This window comes from Neltuma alba, unplaced genomic scaffold, assembly GCF_004799145.2.
Source record: "Neltuma alba isolate B1F8T4 unplaced genomic scaffold, ASM479914v2 tig00013099_pilon, whole genome shotgun sequence".
Classification (NCBI taxonomy): domain Eukaryota; kingdom Viridiplantae; phylum Streptophyta; class Magnoliopsida; order Fabales; family Fabaceae; genus Neltuma; species Neltuma alba.
The window spans coordinates 61251-81870 of NW_021637423.1; the positions used below are offsets into that span (position 1 = coordinate 61251).

General features: G+C 34.2%; 3 protein-coding genes across 3 annotated transcripts; 1 reads left to right on the forward strand and 2 right to left on the reverse strand.

The window, feature by feature from the left end:
* The first annotated feature begins 3219 nt into the window (after positions 1-3219).
* On the forward strand, positions 3220-6204 carry LOC114734434 (GDSL esterase/lipase At4g10955-like). Its single transcript, XM_028922066.1, has 2 exons — positions 3220-3435; positions 5036-6204. Exons 1-2 carry the CDS (start codon positions 3302-3304, stop codon positions 5988-5990), a joined length of 1089 nt encoding a protein of 362 aa, XP_028777899.1. The 5' UTR covers positions 3220-3301; the 3' UTR covers positions 5991-6204.
* Positions 6205-11153: 4949 nt separating this feature from the next.
* LOC114734435 (conserved oligomeric Golgi complex subunit 5-like) lies at positions 11154-16460 on the reverse strand. Its single transcript, XM_028922067.1, has 4 exons — positions 15280-16460; positions 13857-14330; positions 11805-12744; positions 11154-11421 (listed from the first exon to the last, which is right to left on the reverse strand). Exons 1-3 carry the CDS (start codon positions 16396-16398, stop codon positions 11809-11811), a joined length of 2529 nt encoding a protein of 842 aa, XP_028777900.1. The 5' UTR covers positions 16399-16460; the 3' UTR covers positions 11154-11421; positions 11805-11808.
* Positions 16461-19314: 2854 nt separating this feature from the next.
* LOC114734436 (uncharacterized) lies at positions 19315-19934 on the reverse strand. Its single transcript, XM_028922068.1, has one exon. The coding sequence runs from the start codon at positions 19783-19785 to the stop codon at positions 19567-19569; it is 219 nt and encodes a 72-aa protein (XP_028777901.1). The 5' UTR covers positions 19786-19934; the 3' UTR covers positions 19315-19566.
* Between the last annotated feature and the right edge of the window lie 686 nt (positions 19935-20620).

The following is a 20620-nucleotide window of genomic DNA, read 5'->3' on the forward strand; positions in this document are numbered from 1 at the left end:
TATGTGGATATATGTTCTTGAATAAGGGGGTATTTGGCAATTGCCCCAGAAGTGTTTCAGGACCCCAAACCATGGTTTGAGGAGGCTGACTGCCAAACACCAATTTTTTTTTTAAAAACCTTGGTTTCCAACCAAACCTTGGTTTTGAGCAGGCAAACCATGGTTTGGGCTTAAGCATCACGCAGGTCGCTTTTGAGGAGTAACAAAATAGTCGTTGGAGTAATTATTACTCTTGTCAGTAGCTCCCAACAATGAAAAAGCACCTCATCTCCCATTCTAAGCTTAACGAAGGCCTCTTCTCTAATTTCTCTTCTCCCATTCTGTCGCCCCTTCTGAAGATTTCTCTTCTCCTGTGCCGTCGCCTCTTCTCCCATTCGTGCTATGCCGTCAGTGAGTCGCCAGAATCATCCAACGACTCAATCCTCCCATAGGGTGGTTTGAAGACAGGGCTGGAGAGAATCGGCACTCGGCGCGACTTAGCAGAACGTACCATGGCAGCCTGACCGAACGGCGTCGTATTAGAGTGGATAAAAGCGATACCACCAAGGGCAGCCATGGCGACGGCCATGTGAGCTTCGGAGACGGTGTCCATTGGAGAAGCGACACGGGGGATATTTAGAGGCACATTATGACTGACTCTGGTAGCAAGCTGAACGGCATCAGTAGGGAACTCAATGTAGTGAGGGAGGAAAATGACGTCGTCATAAGTGTAGGAGTTACCTTGGCAGAATAGCTTCTCGGCAGTGAAGCCGTCGTCAAACGGAGGCGGTGTGTAGTCCATTATCATTGCCAGCAGTATGCTGTGAGGGTTCAAAGAAGGAGACAAAGTGACTTTGTTTTTTGTTGTTTATTAAATAGAGCGACTTCACTGCAAGAAATCAGAAGAAACGGACAAGCACAGAGTGCGACAAAGCTGTAAAGATAGGAAAGATAAACAGAAGGGGATAAGGAAGGAAGTAGGGAAAGCTCAAAGCTTGGGAGTACTTTAATAAATAATAATATTTTTATTGGCAAAATAATATTCATGTTTAAAATCTTTAATAAATAATAATATTTTTTTATTAGCAAAATAAATCATTTTCCTAAAAATATTGTAATTATTTTATAAATATATATACATATTAATTATTTATTATTCATATTATTTATGTCTTATTTATTATGTTACCAAAATATATATTATTAAAAAAATTATTACTTCAAATAAACATATACTATGAAATTTATTTTATATGTAATTATCATTTAAATTTATGTCTTTTTTAGTAATTTTCACATATAAAAAAACACTTCTAACAATAACTATCCAAACACTCTCACTTTATCAGAATCACTTTTTCAGAAAATCTAGTCTTTCAAAATCTATTATTCCCATAATCTATTATCCAGAAACTATTTTCCAAACCATGGTTTGGCCTTATCCAAACACCCCCTAAGTTATTATTGTTTTCAAAATAGCCATGACCATTCAAAGATTATAAGCTACATACCAATAACTGAATTCTTTTTTGTAATATATTACCTATGGTGTTTAATACAAGAGCTAATTGAGAAGTTGACTTTAATCTTAAATGTAAGAACTTAATCTACTTTTTTTCTCAAATTTATAATTTTTTTAAAAATATTTCTATTGATTGAATATATTAAAAAGTTTTTACCAAAAAGTAGTTTTAATGCATATAATTAAAAAAATATGTTAGAGTAGTCAATATACATTTATTACAAATAACTAACTCAACTATTTTTCTTAATATCTTCAAATTAGTCATTTGTTTATTATGTTAAGAAGTGGATATAGTACTTGAATTTGAATGAGCAACTTCATGAACTTTGAGTGTCATTAACCTGCGGAGATCAAAAAATGAGGCTCATTTGTGAGATTTCATGCCTTGCTATTTTCTGCGATCTTGTTCATGAAGACTAGCAGAGTCTGATACTTTTCAATTAAAAGAGAGTAATGGGAAGTATATATTTACAAGAAGTATCACTCTGCCAACTTTTAATGTAAGACTTAATTAACTAATTTAAATAGATTAAAAATATTAGTTAAATTAGTTAATATGACATGTTTTTTTAAAATATCCTAAATATCTTTTTTTAATTCCCTCCCTCCCTTTCCTATTGAATTATTATTGAAGGAATATTAATAGGGTTAATTTGAAAAAAATTGATAAACATGTGAAATAGATCTTACATATAAGACTAACATCAACTCATCAATTAGGTCCTATATTAAGAAACGGAAAAATATTTTATACTCACTAAAGTCTTTTTTACAAGACCCTATTAACTATTTTCTTAAAATTATGAAAATTAGTTAAATATTAAAACTTACACAACATTTCAACATTAATTTGAATTAGAAAGATTCACTGGGGAAAGAGGGTGGAAAAGCCAAAGGGATAGGGACAATTTTAGAGATTAGTTGCAAATGTTTCATTAAATTTTATAAAGAATCTTTTATTAAGGTTTAAAAGATAGAATCTTATAAATAGGACCAAAGAATCTTTTATTAAGGTTTAAAAGATAGAATCTTATAAATAGGACCAAAGCGTGTAATTTTTAAAATGCTCACCTATTTCATGATAAAATAGGATTTTTTTTTTGTTTGTTTGAACTTAATTGACATTTTATTTCGCTAAAAAAAATAATGATTGCGATTATATGGTGTATTAGGAAGATAATCTTCCCTATGCGTGAAATGAGCCTCCTTTTTCATGCTTCCAGCTTGCATCTACCTGTCAATCTAGTGGCACTGGGTTACAAACGGAGACAAATCTGAAAGCTAAATTTGTTAATTTCAATCTTAATTAATAAGTTATCAATAACAATATATCGATATATTTAACAGCAACAAGTTAAGTCGTTGTGAGTGAAAAACAGCTATAGTTAGAAAGTTTTTATTTTTGTTAATATTAAATTTGGATAAATTGTATTTCTTATATAAATTATTGAATTTAATTTGTTTGAAAAAAAAAAAGGTCAACAAACAGTGGGGGATAAGACGAGGTTTAAACCGTGTGGATGAAAAAATAATCATATTAGGATTAAAAACTGATTTTGTTAATACTCCTATAATTTTATATAAAAATAAATAAATAAATAAATAAAGATTCTATTTTTAATAAACGGGCGGTGAGAATTGCAGAATCCGATGCCAAGCAAAGAAAACGAAAAAGATAGCATCTTCATTCTGCTTCCATAAATGCAGGGTGGCAGCAACTCTTCTTTCTCCATTTAGCTTCATCATGCACAGAGATCAAGAACAAGAAGAAGACGAGGCTGGATCTCTGCTGCATTAATGGCGAAAGCTGATAATAAACGCGGGGTGGATGGGAAGCTACGAGATGAAGTTCATCATCCTTACGCCTTTCATGTCTCTGGTCCTCGCAATTTCGCTGCTCTTACTTGGAGGGATCTTCTCAATTCTAGTTGGTCAGTAGCCTTCTCAAATTCCTTTTCTGGCCTAACTGAAAAGCAGATGAATTTTACCTCCTTTCTCATGGACTTCATTGTGTGTTGTTAACCACACTAACTTAACTTTTTTCCCCACCTCGTCATAACAAGTTTACTACTGGTTATTAAAGAGTTCTAGATTGAAGACATACAAATTAGTTTTTAACACGTTAATGGTTTTCAAGATTGAAAGAACCATGGGGGAATTAAAAAAGACAGGTGGAAATGAATTCTGCAGAAACCATTTGAATTTGAAATGGATGCTATATATTGCAGATCAATTTTGCCTCTTGATCATGGCTTTAATCAGTTATCAGTTAGTGTAGGAACAGCAGTGCACTTCTTATGGCATATTGTATTTGGAATTTCCTGTGTCAATTCTCAGAATTTCTACCGATTCTGAATTTGTTGGTGAAATGGGTCTTAGCGTAGGAATGTAGTAAAGCAAAATGCTTTACCAACAGGGTTTCTAAAACGTGCACTTGTTGCTTATGATGAAAGGAACTATAACCAAATAGAAAAGAGGGGTGGGAATGAACTCTTTGTTACTGAATCTGTTTGAATTGAAACAGATGCTGCACGTTATAGAATCAGTAAATAAATTCTTAATGATCTGGTTCTTTGTTTCTTCTTCTTCTTCTTCTTTTTTAACCTCCCAACTCTTTCTGGGTCTTTGTCTAGTGTGATTTTGAGATAAGAATCACAGAAGGTTATAGCTTCTTGGATACAAACCTTGTGTTTGAAGTTGTTTTTAATTTTTTTTTTTTAATACGGAGAAATATTTCTTGTGCTTCTGCAGAATTAAGAATTTTGGATATTATTACCATAAAATTTTTGACAAATGATGTGTTTTTGTCTACATTTTAGTTTCTAGTTCATCGTAGCTTGCTTGACCAAATATAAAGGGTAAGTTGCACAAACTTACGCTTGTTTTCGAAGTAGACACAAGCTTCCTCTCAAAATAAAAAGGATGTTTGTGTAATTTCAGCAGAATTCAATAGAAATCTGTGTAATTTACTCTTTGTTTTCTGGATTAGTTTGCATAGGTTTTGAAAATGAAAGCGCAGTATGTGTAATTTTAAAGGGAAATATGTATAGGCTTGTATAGGCTTTGAAAATAGAGAAAAAGTTTGTGAAATTTTAACGAAACTCAATCAAGTTCTGTCTAATTCACTTAAGTATGAAAGGTGGAACATATAAAACAAAATATGCTGATGTCTGTTTTAACTTTGGCTGTAAGCCTGAAATTTCCTACATCCACCTTCCATTAGGACATGATCCCATTGAAGTGTTGCTCTGTCAATGAGAAGGCAAATGGCTTTACCTGAATAGCTCGTGTAATTGTATAATATTTTGTCACCATCAAACAATTTCTTTCTTTGTTTTTTCCCCAAGTGCTTGTCCTGTTTACTTGTTTGATTTTATTTACTGTATGCATCTGAACATGATAAATATTATGTTCCAGAGCTTCATTCATCATCTTTAAAACTCATGTGAATGCTCTAGAGTTTCATTGACACCTCTTACATCGTTATAATTTAATTTATGTGCGTTCTGATTAATATTTTATGTGATACAGGAAGGATGAGAACTACAAGCGAATTGTCATTGCCTGCTTTATACAGGCAGTTTACTTGCTCGAACTTGACAAACAAGAGAACCGAACCAAAAAAAATGCTTTAGCTCCAAATTGGTGGATCCCCTTTAAATACAAGCTTACTCAAACAATGATTGATGAAAGAGATGGATCAATCTTTGGTGCTCTATTTGAATGGGATCAACGCGCAGCAATGGCTGACTTAATATTAGCTAGACCTAGTGGTGCGCCAAGAGTAGTTTTAGCACTCAGAGGAACATTACTCAAAACCCCAACAATCCGAAGAGATATCGAAGATGACCTTCGCTTTCTCGCCTGGGAAAGCTTGAAGGGATCTTCTAGGTTTAAATTAGCTCTGGAGGTACTAAAATCTGTTTCTAAGAAATACGGTAGCAGCAATGTCTGTATTGCAGGGCATTCTTTAGGAGCTGGATTTGCACTTCAAGTAGGAAAAGCACTAGCAAAAGAAAAAATATATGTGGAGACACATTTATTCAATCCACCTTCCGTTTCACTGGCAATGAGTTTGAGATACATGGGCAAAAAAGCAGGATTGATTTGGAAGAGACTGAAATTAATGCTTCCTACAAGTAGTGTTGAAGCCAAAACTTTGAGTGAAGGATCATCAACTCAATCAACTGGCTTGAATAATTCTGGCTCTGGGGTGGGCAAATGGATTCCATATTTGTATGTGAACAACAGTGACTATATCTGTTGTTATTACACCAGTCCTGATGACGGCAAGGGCAGTATTGATATTTCAAATGGCCAAGTTTTAGCAAAGATGTTTGTGGTTTCCAAGGAGAAACAGAAGTTCCTGGAGGCTCATGAATTGGCACAATGGTGGTCAAGTGATGCAGAGCTTCAGCTTGCTATTCAAAATAGTAATCTCATAAGCAGGCAGCTTAGATCTTTATATGCAGTTGCAACTTCATAATTAACATTGGGAATGCACAAGAAGAAATTAGTTATAAACAGATCTTGATATTTCTTCTGCTTCATTATACTTGTCTAAAAATTTGTATCATATACATGAGTCCATTGAAGTCTTGTTGTTCCCTCAAGTACTATGAAGTGTATGCTTTAAAAGAAAAAAAGATCCATACATACATCGGATGCATATTTTATAGGAATACAGCTTTTGCATAGTATCTTTGAAGACAATTAAGTATGAATGGGTGGTTGATAGATTAGAAGGGTGAGAAGGAGTAGGGATGCATTGGAACAAAATGTCTTAGAAGAACCATAAAATTAGGCGGCTTTTAGAGGGAAGACTCTGCCTGGGTTAACCCTTAGAGGAAATGCCAACTTTAATCACAAATCTCATGTTTTATAGGACAATTTTTCTCACATATTTATCTTGTACTAAGCAAAATTATTTAAAATAAGATAATCTAAACAAGCACATATCTATGAAGTTGTAACTTAAAAGTTGTCCACCTTATTTTCATACTTAATTTGGGAGATAAAAAATTCAAAGGAAAACCAAGGAAATTTCTTCGCCTGATTTGATGGTAATTGTCATAAATGATTGGGTTTTTTGCTTAGTTCAATATTGGAAGGTTTAGATGTTTTTTGTTACGTCTTTATAAAGGAATTTACTGAAAATGATAACTATGGATAGTTTTCTGACATGACTAGAATATCTTGTGTTAATATCGGTACCTTTGTGAAGTAGTAGCACGAATCATGAAGGATGCCCTGTGATGGCATTTCTCGTGAGTTCGAATCCATGCCTACAAGCACTAACTTCCCCCCCCCCCCCAAAAAAAAATCTTGTGTTAATTAACTTCTGGAAAAAATATGTTGTAATTTTAATTTACTTCTAAAAAATATGTTGTAATTTCTTTTCTTTTTAACATCAGTATTATCAACTAATTTGAATTTAAGTTAAATGATGTTGCACATTTGATTGCTCAATCCAACCACTATGGTTTCTCCATACTAATTTAACTATAATTATAACTCATTTTATATGAGCTCCTTGTATTAGAGATTATTGATCCTTTTTAAGTGTCACAATTGCTAAATTATGTCTACACTTGTCGCATGATAGCCATCAAAGGAAGCAATAGTAATGAAGGGAACAACAGGATTTATACAAAAGCGTACACTCTAGGATTAATCTCATTTTTCTATAGAACAACTATACAAAGCACAAACATTAAAAGCAAACCAACAAAGAAAAATTCATCACCGAAGCATTTTGGTTGATCTGCCATAAAAAGACACTTTCACAGCAGTGCCCACAACTCACACTCATATGTCCTGACCTCTTGTTCTGGCTGCGCATAACAAGCATGCAGGAAGCCTTGTTCAACCTCTGCATCAAACAGCAGTGACTCCAGATTCTGATATGCCAATAGACGATCCATACACTGGTTTGCCTCGGAGCTTCCAAAGGTTGTGTCATCCAAGCATGTCTGGTTGTAGCAGCAGAACTCAGAAGATAAATAAGAGATTGTTGTAGTGGAAGAAGATGATGCTGAAACCTCAGAAGAATCAAAACTGGTTTCAAGGTTGTCTGTATTCTGAACATCATCTGCTAGAATAATGCGATTCTGAGGTTTCACTCTTGGTTCAGAAATAGGTGAAGATGAAGATGACATAGTTGTTGAGCTTGCAGTAAGATTTCCAGTTAGCTCCTGAACTAGCTTCTTGAATCTGGAGCTGTGTGTGATGTAGACCTTTGGCCTCAAAGCTTTGATCATCCTGCTGAACTGTTGTTTTTGGTTCTTAGATATTTTCAGTGATGCTTCACTTGGTTTCTTTCCCATGAAGACGATGATGATGATGATGATTCCAATGTTATATGCAGCTAGCTGGCTCCTTTGGTATTAGCTCCAACCTTATAGAGAAGTCCAAGGAGCCATGTGTATAAATAATCATTTTATAGAGAAGATGGGTTCAAAGATCATTAACAGATTAGATGCTGAAGTTGATGTTGATCCATTGGGGAAAAAAAATAATAAATGAATATAATATGAAAGGATTGTTTTATTAGGAGTCTCATTCCACACCCACTTGCCAACCTAAATACTAATCTCTTAGAAGATGAAAATTCTGGGTTTTGTTTTCATGTGGTGATGTTGATGTTAGTCAATTCAGTAGGATGGTTTTCATGGGAATTAATATATATATATATATATATTTATATTGAAGAAATGGAAGACTTGGTGTGAGGTAGAAGGGCATTGAGGCCACGCAGCTTACTGTTTAATTGAATATTAAAATAATGCAAGTAACAGCAAGTAGCTTCTGTGAAGGGACACTATTATATAAAATAAAGCAGTATCACATAGTAATATGTAATATGGAGTTTTTGCACCCTGGAATTTCCCTAGAATTTGTGTGAGCTTTTTTAATAGGCATGAAAATGTATAAAATGCTTAATTTGTACGTCAAGTAATATAGAGTATCAAATGATATACTAATATATGTCAACGGCTAGTTGTCTTAGTGGTAACATCACCTGTCATGTTTAGATGAAGTCTCAGATGTCTTATTAACATTAATGATTTTTTTTTTTAAACCTTTTTGTGACAACATCTTCCCCTTTTCCAGTCCATGTTCAGTGTTCTTCTCGCTTTTTATTATGGTTAGTTATAAGTTTAGACACCAAGCAGGTAATGAGAGTCCAACATTCATAGTGAAGACTTTAGATTGGGATTGGGATTACTATCTCATTTTTCTCTCTTTTAATCCTGAAATTTGAACAAATTCTAATTCCCCAATCAAATTTCTAATTAATCAAAAAAAAAATTGCGATGATTCAATATTTCATCCCAAAAAAATAGCAAATTAATTATATTTTAAATCTGAAAAGTATAATTTTGCACAGTAGAGGTATAAAATCTGAAACTTCCTAAGTATACTAATTCAAGTTATAACTCCATTAATATGAATTTTCAGCACCAATCCTCAATAAAAACAACATCAATAATATTCAAATCTCATACACACGAGGCATGAAGAAATTACATTTAGAAAAGAGAAAATGCTGCCGGAAAATGTAAAGAAGCCGTCACTATCGCTACCTCCAACCGAATCTTCATTCTTTCCTTTTTCTTCCTTCTATGGCTCCTCCCTTCCGTCCCGTCTCTATTTCATCAATCCTCTAATCCCTTTTCCCAAGCGTCCCAACATGACACTATGTTTTTGAAACATAAGTCTTTCTATTTGAAACAATCCATTTGAGATACTGTTAGATATTAAATGTGGACATCTTTCTCAATAAAAATTCAAACATTAATTCATCACATCGTAAAAGATTAGCTCATTTCATTAAACTTAATCCTGTTAGTAACATAGCACTAATTAGTAACCCAAATTTACCTAGAAAAAATAAGTCTTGGATTATAAAATTTCAAAATGAGTCCACTTTCAACCCCAAAAAAATCTCCATCAATGATCTCAAAAAAAACCGCACAAAATAATATAATATTCAATAGCCACATGTACAAAAACATTAGATAAAAATTTAATCATTAATTTCTAAGATCTAACCTATTAACGTTCATAAAACACAAAATGGTTAATAAAATAAAATAGAATATAATTGAGCTCAATTATCCTAAATTTATTACTAAAAGGCTAAATGAATGGGATAAAAATATATAAAAATATGATTTGTCTTTGCTGGGATAACGATTGTAATAAATTTTGAAGGCCAAAACCAAGGTTTCTTAAAAATGTATCCAAACATTCATAATAGTGACACACCACTCACTACTGCTCAATAAAATAGAATGGCAATGATTGCTTGTTTCACAAGCATACGAGCTTGAAAAAGAAGCAGAGTGTAACACAGCATGTATGAACGCACACGCACACCCTGTCATTCTCAACCTCATGTTCACACCTAAATCTGTAATTTTGGCATTGGCTATGCGTATCTTAATTGAAAGGCACCCTTTGATTCCCAACAAAATGGGTCTCCGGATTAACATCAACTGATTAATAATTACTCCCTCCGTTTCTTATTATAAGAATCAAATACCCGAATTACGTTGATAAAAAAACAGTTAAAATTAGTTAAGAACAATCAATGTGTAAAAAATATTTTTTTTTCAAAAATACCCTCATAAATAAGGGGAGAGAGCATGAGAGAGAATAATTAAATTATTAAATGAAAGAGAAGTGGAAGGGAGGGAGAGTGTGAGTTAGAGACAATAAATATGGGTAAAATAGGAAATCAACACAAAAAAATATAGACAACTTTTAAGTGTCTCTTATATATAAGAACATACTATAGGTATCAAATGTCTGTTGTAATAAGTAACGAAAGGAGTGATTAATCATGATTAAACAGACAAGGGTCCTGTCATGGCTCAGAAGTTAGAAATATAATACGAGGGGACAAAATATGAATACTCCATTCAGTTTCGGGTCATTTTCAAACGCTTCTGTTTTATATTTTATGAAAACGAATGTTTTTCTCCAAACTACTTAATGGATCTTTCTACAGGATTAAAATATTACTTTCTCTAATCTTTATCTTTAATATAAGAGCTAGGGCCTATTTGGCAAAATGCTCAATTCATGTTTTGGAATCCAAACCATGGTTTGGGTCAGAAGTTTGCGAAACATGGAGATAAATGGACAAACCATGACTTTGAATGAAAATCATAGTTTTGAATTCAAAATCATAGTTTCAAAAGAAGTGAATCTATTCTGCTTTTAGTTCAAATTAGAAAATATGATTGTACCTGTTAGAATAGATCCCAACAGTAATATAACCGTAACACCCCTCAATTATTTTTTTAATCTTATATTTTATAAATATATATACACATTAATTATTTATTAATTATATTATCTTATATATTATTAATTATGTTAGTAAAAAATATATCATCAACAATTTTATTCTTTCAAATTAAAATATATTATAAAATCTATATTTTATATAATTATCATATTAATTTATGTTTTTTTAGTAATTTGCATATATAAAAAGTGCTTTTAATAACAACTATCCAAACATTCTCACTTTATCGGAATCACTTTTTCACAAAATCCATTCTTCACATAATACATCAAAATTACTTCTTGATTAAAACTTCCTTAATGGGTGCAATCACTATAAATACTTTGAAAGTAAAATCAAGGTCATATATTTATGATAAAAGCGAATCCTTTATCCAGCACAGGAAGTAACACTTTAAACCCTCTCAATTGTCACTTGGTACCCTCTCTTTTGTCCACCACTGACGTTCTATGGATCAAAAGTTCCTTCTAAACTTTCAGATCTTAGAGGGTTTTGGATTAAAAGATCTATCTCTGGTCACATAAAAGCCGTAATTTATTTAGATAGAAGATAGAATAGAACCAACTTGCCATTGCATGCGCGGTTGAATGCACGGTCACTTGCAAATAAAATAAATTATGCTAAGAATCCATGGAGAGAAATAGAGAATTAATTAAGTTCATGAAAGAACAATCAATAACCAACAGTGCATCAAACAAAAACTTGTGGATAATATTGCTATAGATAAGATTGATGAAACAACGGATTTCAAGAAAAGAGAGCTATTATTAATCTCGGGGGATATACTACATGACTAGTTTCAAACTTTCAGCAAGGGTAATTTCTCTACATTAAAACAACAAAAATGGATTGAACTCAAGCAGCCAATAAAGTAATTCCACAATAAACCTATCAAATATCTGCGGGTGAGAAAAAATTCTATCTCAAGCTTATCAAGAGAATCAGAGCAATATTTAAATTGCAAAAATGCAATGTCATTACCAGGTCAAGACTTATGGGATTCCTTGATATTGCCTGTCAAGGATGAACCCAATTGTAGCATAAGAGGATATATAGGGCTAAACTCTTTGTCACCCCTGGCCCTCACATTTGCAGCGTAATCATCAAGTGTTGCTTTGATGCCTTTCCAGATCTGATCTTCCCCTTGAGAATCTAGCCACAACGAATACTGCAAATATGTTAGTTTGTTCCTTTGAAGAGGTGACTGCAATTCATCAGGACCGCGAGAGTATAGATGATGTAGTATGACATTCGGTGGAAGATCTTGAAGAAGAGGAGACGACGGAAGCTGAGATGTTTCCAAGAAAATAAGCGGCCGAAATGCTCTAAGTGCTCGATATGGTGCACCAAGTTGCTCTACTGGGAATAAATTTTGGCCCACAGCTAACTCCAATTCAGCCATATCCCTGGCCATCCTCAACTTGCCTGATTCAGACAGAGGCCTGACAAGAGAAGCATGCCTGATGAAAAATACTAGAACACGGGAGGCCATACTCCGGACCAGCCTGGTGCATATGTTTTCTGTCCCCGAAACCGTAGTTGTGGAAGGCAACAACCTAGATAGGAACTCACCACGGAAGTGAATAATACACCTCTGCAGCTCCTCCATGTAAGGTGATGCATTGTTGTCCATAGCAGCATCCATTCCAAGAACTCCAAAGTTCTGATCATGTATTTGCAATATGCATGATTCCAGCCGATCAAGCATTGCCTGGAATAAGGATGTCACTGAGTCACAAGCAACACCATATATTGCACCCAATGATGCTGACAACACTTCTGAAGCGATACTGGGCAATCCTGCAAGTATAGATGATACTCGAGCATGAATTTCTTGCAGATGCTGACACAAAGCAAAGTTCCTGAGCTGTGCAGGCGTCGCAGCGCCACTTACTTGACGTGATTCTGGTCCAGTGGATATCTGCCATCAATGAAAATTACGTGCAACACAAAATTAGAAACATATAGCTATTCTGAGGAATAACAAGTCCTTTGGGTTATCCAAGACCACCTAATTCTTTATGATCAAAACAGAAAACATTTGTCTGTGGCCTCTACAGTGGTCAAGCAATAAAAGAGCATGATTAACTTCCAAAACACACCATACAAACATCCAGAGAAATAAGTGTATTAGACCTGCAAGTTTGGAGTAAATAATCTGTTGTGATTGTATTAAGTACAAACCCTCATAGACCCAATCTCTAAATCCTCTAGCGGAGCAAAAAAGAAACCCAGAACTAGGCAAGGATTGCCAACAAAGTAAGATCATCAATGTCTATATCATTAAGATTTCTAGAGATGAGAAGATTCCAAGTAGAATCATTACTTTGATTGCTCAAAATACAAAGATTGGAGCATTTTGTAAATGCATATAACCTGAAAAGATGAGGATCAAGATCTGAAAAGAATGAGATTCCAACTACATGGTCTTCCCAAAACTCAGCTCCTATAGGGTCTTCACAAAACTCAACTATATTGAGTTTCATTATTACTTCAGGCTAGGGTGTTTAGATTAACTTTTTAGAAGTGACTTTATGGTATATGAGATAAGCATATGAGAGAAGTTTTGTTTTGGCTTATATGAAAGTACTTTTTTTAAGTGCATTTAGGGGGTTACCAAACACCCCCCAACATTCAAGTAAAGATGTGTAGGAGGTGATTGAGTTCCTTGAAATGCTGAAATGCAAATGGAATAATTTGGAAGAAGAACTCCAATGAAGACTCACATTCTAATCTTACAAGAAGTTAAATCTCATATATCTGAGGAAAAGCTTCTTCACCCTTTCTATGCAATTGAATCATCTCTCTGACTTCTCTAAAGTTACAGCCTGTCCAACATAAAAGGGGATTGCAGACTTTATCCTACCGATGGACTCTTCCAATTTTCTTTCTCCCTGAGTTTGCCAAGAAGAATACTGTTCACATGTGTACTCTTTCTTTCTCTCCCACTAATATAAGCTCACAGAGTGAAAAAGGGGACACATCGAAACAGCTTAACTAAATATAAAGGAAATGCCTGATTTGGAGGAATACCTGGTATTCAGCTCGCTCTGCCAGAAGAAGTAAGACCTTTCCAATTTCACGTAAAACAAGGAGAGTCAAGCGTGCATCCACCTGAACAGCTTGTATCTCTTCCTGAATGCGTAGTATAATTCTTGAGATCTGTTCTTTAGTGGGAACACTTCCTCGACTGGAGACTGGAAACACAGAATTCACTAGATCTGAAAGGCGTCCCAAGCAGAGAGCCAAGAAAGCAGTCTGGAATATTTCAATAGCTGAAACCATATGATCTTTTCCCTCTGAAGTAATAGCTGGTAACACTCCTTTAACATCTGTCTCACGTGAAATTCTTTCAAGGAGACTCTCGATCATGGAGTAAAGCTTTGGGTACCCCATTGTAAAAATCTCTTTGACAAAACTTGATGCCGTGAAAGTGGACTTCATTTGACTAGTAAAAGCCTTCACAATAGCTTCCCAGACTCGATTGGTTAACATGGGATCACCTTCCTATGCATTAACAGCTAAAGTTAGAAAAAGAAAATAAAGTGATCACAGGCTAACAACATTAAAAATTAGCAAGCTACAGTCATTGTTCCCCTGTAAGAATGTTATACATGTCAAGATGATAACACCATACACATGGCTCTGGTCTTCCTCACTTCATATACATTATAGTACTGCAATCCCCATACCATGTCATCTATTTGGAAGGTCTAACAGCAAACTTGGGGAAGAGAAGGGGAAAGACTTAAACAGAAGACTAGCATGTGGCTTGTGCCATCTTGCTCTTAAAAAATGATGTATTACCGTTGTGCAATCTTTACATGTATAGTTCCATTTGCACCAGTGCAGTGCCAAGATTATATAGATCTATATCATATGAGTCTCTCCAATAAAAATGAACATTAGTATACAGCAAATTGTAGGTTCATTACTATAAAATTACCCGATGAAACAGTAAATTGTATCATTTGTAAGGTGCCGTCCATCATTTCCTATATTTGAAAAGAAATGCACACAGAAGAAAAACTTCTAAATGCTAAACTTCTAATATATTTCATTACATATAAGCTATGAAATTTTAGACTGCATCCATGGTGAATAAAATTAATGCTGGCATCTGTGACTGCATCATATTGGCAAAATCCATTCCAAGAGGCAGATTCCCAGTTAATGGCGTTTTTCAGCATATAGTCAGTCGTTAAACTAATAAATGCACAGCTGAAGTGCTTTGGACATCTATTAAGAGAAATTGGATTGATTAATCCTCTGTATCTGTCATATGAAACAGACTAATTAGACTTAACAGTCTGACAGAAACAATTTTATCAAGACCTTCCCACCGAAGCAAAAAATTATCATATCCTACTCATTACGAAACTACTATAACCAGACGCCAGGCGTCATTATTCATGAAACCTTAATTATTCAATCATAAGGTTCTTATCGCTCGTACCTTAATGACCTCATCAAGCAGTAAAACATGGGTGAATGGATCGCGTTTCTTTGACAACACTCTCTGCAAATGCCATACCGCAACAACTATAGAATGTAACTGATCCATACAATTCCCCATTCTCTGCCATAGAGCGTCTTTAGCCTTAGCCCCTCCTCCAATTTGCGGCATCCCGCTGCCTCTAATTCCTCCTGGACCAAACCCGCCACCAGGAGCCCCCGAAATAGCTTTCATATCCAACGCTCCGCTAATGCTCTTTGCACCCATATTCTTATATTTGTTGATCACTTGCTCCACCGTCACCTTCAATTCGCCGAGGTTATAGAAAACTTGTAACCCTGTACCCACCTCAGCTTGATTCAACCCTTCCATTCCTCGTTCCAATACTTTCATAGCCTCATTTCTCAATTGATCCCCAGTTTCTCTCACCCAATTGAGTTCTTCATCAACCACATCGATGCCCACAAGCTCATATTCATTGCATAGGCTCAAAATCTCAGAATGCAGTTGGGCTGCCTTGGCAAGATCAAGTTTCTCGGGCTCTGCACTGGAAACGGCCATCACATCACGAAGCTTCTTCGACAACCGAAGAGCCCGGATCGAGTGCTGTAAGAGCTCAGTGGTGCGATGAAGATTGGAAAGCTGGACGGTCTTCGTAGCGATGGCGCGATGGGGTTCAGATAGCTCAGATCGAACACGACGGAGGGAAGATTGGAGTGAAGAGACGCCAGATCGAACAGTAGACAGGGCATGCTCAGCATGCTTGAGGGAGGACAATTGGGAAAGCAGCTCGTTGTGGCGGGAAAGGACTTCGGATCGGAGCTGATTCTCGAGGAGACGGATAGCATGGTGGAGCTTCTCGGCTGTGGAAGCAGGGGAGCCGGAAGAGAGGGCAGCGGAGGAGAATGACGTGGAGGAGAAGGAAGAGGACAGGAAGGCGGAGAAGATGGGATCGGAGGCGAAGGAATCGAGAGGAGAAGCGGTGGAGGCGGTGGCGGAGGAGGGAGGTGCGGCGGAGGAAGAAGCAGTTGGGGTATTCTTGAAGGTGGAAAGGCGTTGAAGGGGAGAAGAGGGGCCAGAAAGCTGTGTCCTTTGGAGCGGAGTTCCGGCCGTGGCCATTGTTGGTTATTGGTTGAACTCGAGTCTCCGACTCCGCCCTTATGAGACGTCGTTCAGATGCTACAAAGCTCCATGGCCAACCGTAATCCGCAATCGCTTAATGCAACCATTTTCCTACATGCTTCTTAAAACGGTTTTTTGTTACTTGGTTCCATGAGAAAAAGAAATAATTTCATTAAGTAGCTAAAAATTTAAATTATTTATTTTATATAGTTTTAATTCAATTAAAACTCAAACCTTAAATATTGGTATTTATACTTAAAAAAAAAATTGTAAAGGCTAAGGTTTTTTTTTTGAACTATTTTAAATAGTTAAACCATGAAAACTAATTTACACCAATAAAGTATAGAAGATTGAGTTTTAGTTAAATTATAGCCATAAAAATTAAATGGCATCAAATCAAAATTTACAAATTAAGTTTTAGTATAAGGACTAAATAATTAATATTTCTTATTAAATTACAAAATTTAGGCCATTGTGAAGTCCAAACTCCAGAGTAGTTTACTACAATTTTCCCATAATGCAATGCCTGTTTAGATCAGGGGTGAGATTAATGCGTTTTGAATAAAATTGATTTATAATTATAATTTTGAAAATAGAAGTCTTGTTGAGCTGATATGAATGACTTATAATAAAACCATTACTTTGGGGTAAAAATATATTTTGACATTTTTAATGGGGCGTTTGGCGTTTTTTAATAAAAAAATATAATTTTGCCGGGATTGATTTTGGATAAAATTCAAACAGGCACCAAGAATTTAAAAACAATGCCAACGAAATTAAACTGAAAATTGAATTGATAAAATTCAGATTATTACAATGGAGGTTCTTAGGAAAATAATTAATCTAGTACTTGATATAATATCTAATTAATTAATTATAATATATTAGGAATGTTAGTTAAATTAGCTAATATGATATGTTTCTTGTAAAACATCGCAAGTATCTTTCTTAATGCTTTCTCTCCTTCCTATTTGATTATTGCTGAACAAATGTCAATGAAGTTAATTTTTTTTTTAAAAAAAATGTAATGGATGATGTGCCAGAAAAAACGAAGTGTTGTCGAATTGCGCTTTTTGATAGATTGGGCCTCAGCTTGCAACTTATTTAGATGGCCTCCAGATAGACGGCTTAGGCCCCTCTTATTCCGGTGCAAACAAATTAAGTAAAAACAGCCGGTCTGGTCATCAAACAAGATGGATTCGATTTAACCAAGAAGAGTCAGTACAATTAGTAAGGAGTTGACTCATAATCCATAAGGTTGTGAATTTGAATCCCACTGTTGATGTGAGGACCTTGTTGGTGGTGATCTGTAAGTACATCTGTAAGCATTCTCTGAGCCTAAAGGCATGCCCTAACTCTGGTGAACTCTCGGAACCCAACTCATCTAAACTTTTTTGTAGCAAAAAGAAAAGAAAAGATGGATTTGGTTTACTGGCCCGGGTCCATTAGTTCAATTTGAACCCCTATCATAATAGAACTAGTCGTAATAACTGAGAAAATTAATATATATATTTTATTTTAAAATGTAAAATGAAAATATATTTTTATCATAAGAACATATGTGTTGCTGATAATATTTCTAATTTGATATTCAAATCTAAATAAGCTACTATTCATTGATAATCCTATATTGAATCCAAAATGTTCAGCTAATAATTCATCATCATAATATTCATTAAGTAAATTAATAATTAAGTTAAAAGAGTAATTCTCATACTGGAAACTGAAAATTTTATACTAAATGATGCTGTTTTGTATTAATTACTAACAAATAAAGTTACAAAGTTCACAGCTAATTTTTCTTTTGTTGTGCGCAGAGATCTTCTAAATACAAGCACCTTATCGCACGTTTACTATCTTAACAACATATTTACGTTGAAATTTGAAACCATGTCTTTTAATCATTTTATGAAAGAAGCATTGAGTTTTTCCAACCACGTTTAAATGAAACAAATTAGCAACCTCACGAAGTAGTTATTGGCATGATAAACTCAATCTAATGGAACGAATCATAAATGTTTTTTTTTCCGAAGCAAAAAATGATTAAAACAAAATAGTTTATGTGAAAATTAATCCACACACACACAAAAAAGATCATAAAATATAAGCCAAGCATTTTTGAGGATTATAGCTTATGGGCTTACTAAAAGACCATAAAAATGTTGCTATTCGAGCATTTAGATCTTGAGTTCAATTTGAAATTGATATCGTAAGAGAAAAAGAAAGTCTTAAAAAAAATCTATAAGTTTCAAATAATAAAAGTAAATACAGATTAAATCTCCTCAATTCCATTTAATACCAATAGTTGTTGAATGACTAAATTAAATATTTATATATTTAATTTATAAACGACACAATTCGCCTTGTGAATATTAAATCTTTTAAGATTATTAGTATTAAATAAAATTTGCGGACCTAATTTACATTTAAACCTAAATAATCAAATTTTAGAACATTTGCATTGTATTATATTTTTATTTATCCTTGAAATAATCACAATTTAGATTTTAGATATTATAATTCATATCCTACGTTTATATTTATTAATTTTAAATGAACAATTTTTGTTGCTTGGCCTTGGCCTTTGCCTTCTTCTTGCAGACATTTTTCTGTTTTAACTCTTAATCCAATGTATTGATTTAAATTAATAACGTCATACTCATATTAAGAATTAAGAAATTAACCATAATCAACATCAAAAAGGGAAAAGCCACAACTGAATACAAGTAATTAGTAATTACTACCTGCGCATATTTTCAGTAAAAATAATTATTCCGTGATTTTTAACAACCGATTATGATGCAATTAATCAAATAATTTACTTGAAGCAGGTAATTAAGAAGTTGAACTGGCCATAAATTTTACATTGAATAATGAAAATAGAAGAGGATTAATGGCAGAAAAAATGAGACAGAAAGCAGAAGCCCAGAAACCACAAGGATTAGCAAGGTTTTATCTATTTCATTGATAATTAAATATACACATAAGAAGAAGAAAAAAAGAAAGAAAAGAAAATTCAGATCATTAAGTAAAATTACAATTCTGCAGCTCTTATTGATTAAACAGCCTCCAAGAGTCAGACAGAAGACGCATTTATGTGAAAATTAAATTAATTAATGAAATTAACAACAAAAATGAGGAACTGAGAAAACTGAGATATACTGATCAGAAGTGGCAGCCACAGCAGAGGAAGAAGAAGCAGAGGGTAGACACAAGCACGACGGCTTCAACGACAGAGAGTATCTTGAAAACGACGGTGTCCATGATCGTCGTTTGGAGATCCAATCTCTTCCAGCGAAACGACGACAACCTCCACGGCCTCCACAGCTCCTTGCTCATCACCTTCTTCAGCCACATCGCCTTCGTCGTCTTCCCCGACCCCATCGAATCTCTCTCTCTCTCTCTCTCTCTCGTGTCTGTGTATTTGTGTCGTTTTGGGGAATTTGCAGAGAAGGAAATGGAAGGTGAGGTGCGTTTTATATGGAGGTGGGAAAGGAATGGGATGCTTTGGATGCTTCAGGGAGAAGGGTAACTGCTGGCCTTGGCTGGCCGGAGACGATAGGGGCTCAACACAACTTTTTATGGAGGGTACTTTTGTCACTTTGTGAGCGTTAGGGGTAGTTTCGTCTTCACGGTTACAGAAATGGTTAGGAAAGTAAAAAAAGGTTAGTAATATTTATTTATTTAATTAATTTTGTTAGGTGAGCTGGCATGGAAGCAGGATCATGTTCTTACTCCATCATGTCCTCATGTCCTCATGTCCTAAACATGACTCCTGAGTTATTTGTTTTTAGTGTGATTTACATTTTTTTTCCCTCTACTATTTAATATTCAAAATTTTCTCTCACATTTAATATCCTTATTTTAAAAAAAATATATTACTAAAGAATATGATACACACTTTCTTACACAAAATTACCTCTGATTATTAATATAAAACATAATTCACTAATTTGAAGAAGATAAAAAAGTTATTAAATTACTTTAAACTATTTATATTTATCATTTTTTTAAATTGATTTATTTTATTTATAAATTGATATATAATCTAATTATCCATATAAATATTTAAAAAAATCATATAACATATGTTATACTTAAGTAATTTAATAAATTTCATCATCTTCTTAAATTAACCTTATATTAAAGCTCGAAGTAACAAATAATTAATTCTTTTAATGTTTATAAATTAGTTAACTAAATATTTTTACTTAAAGTA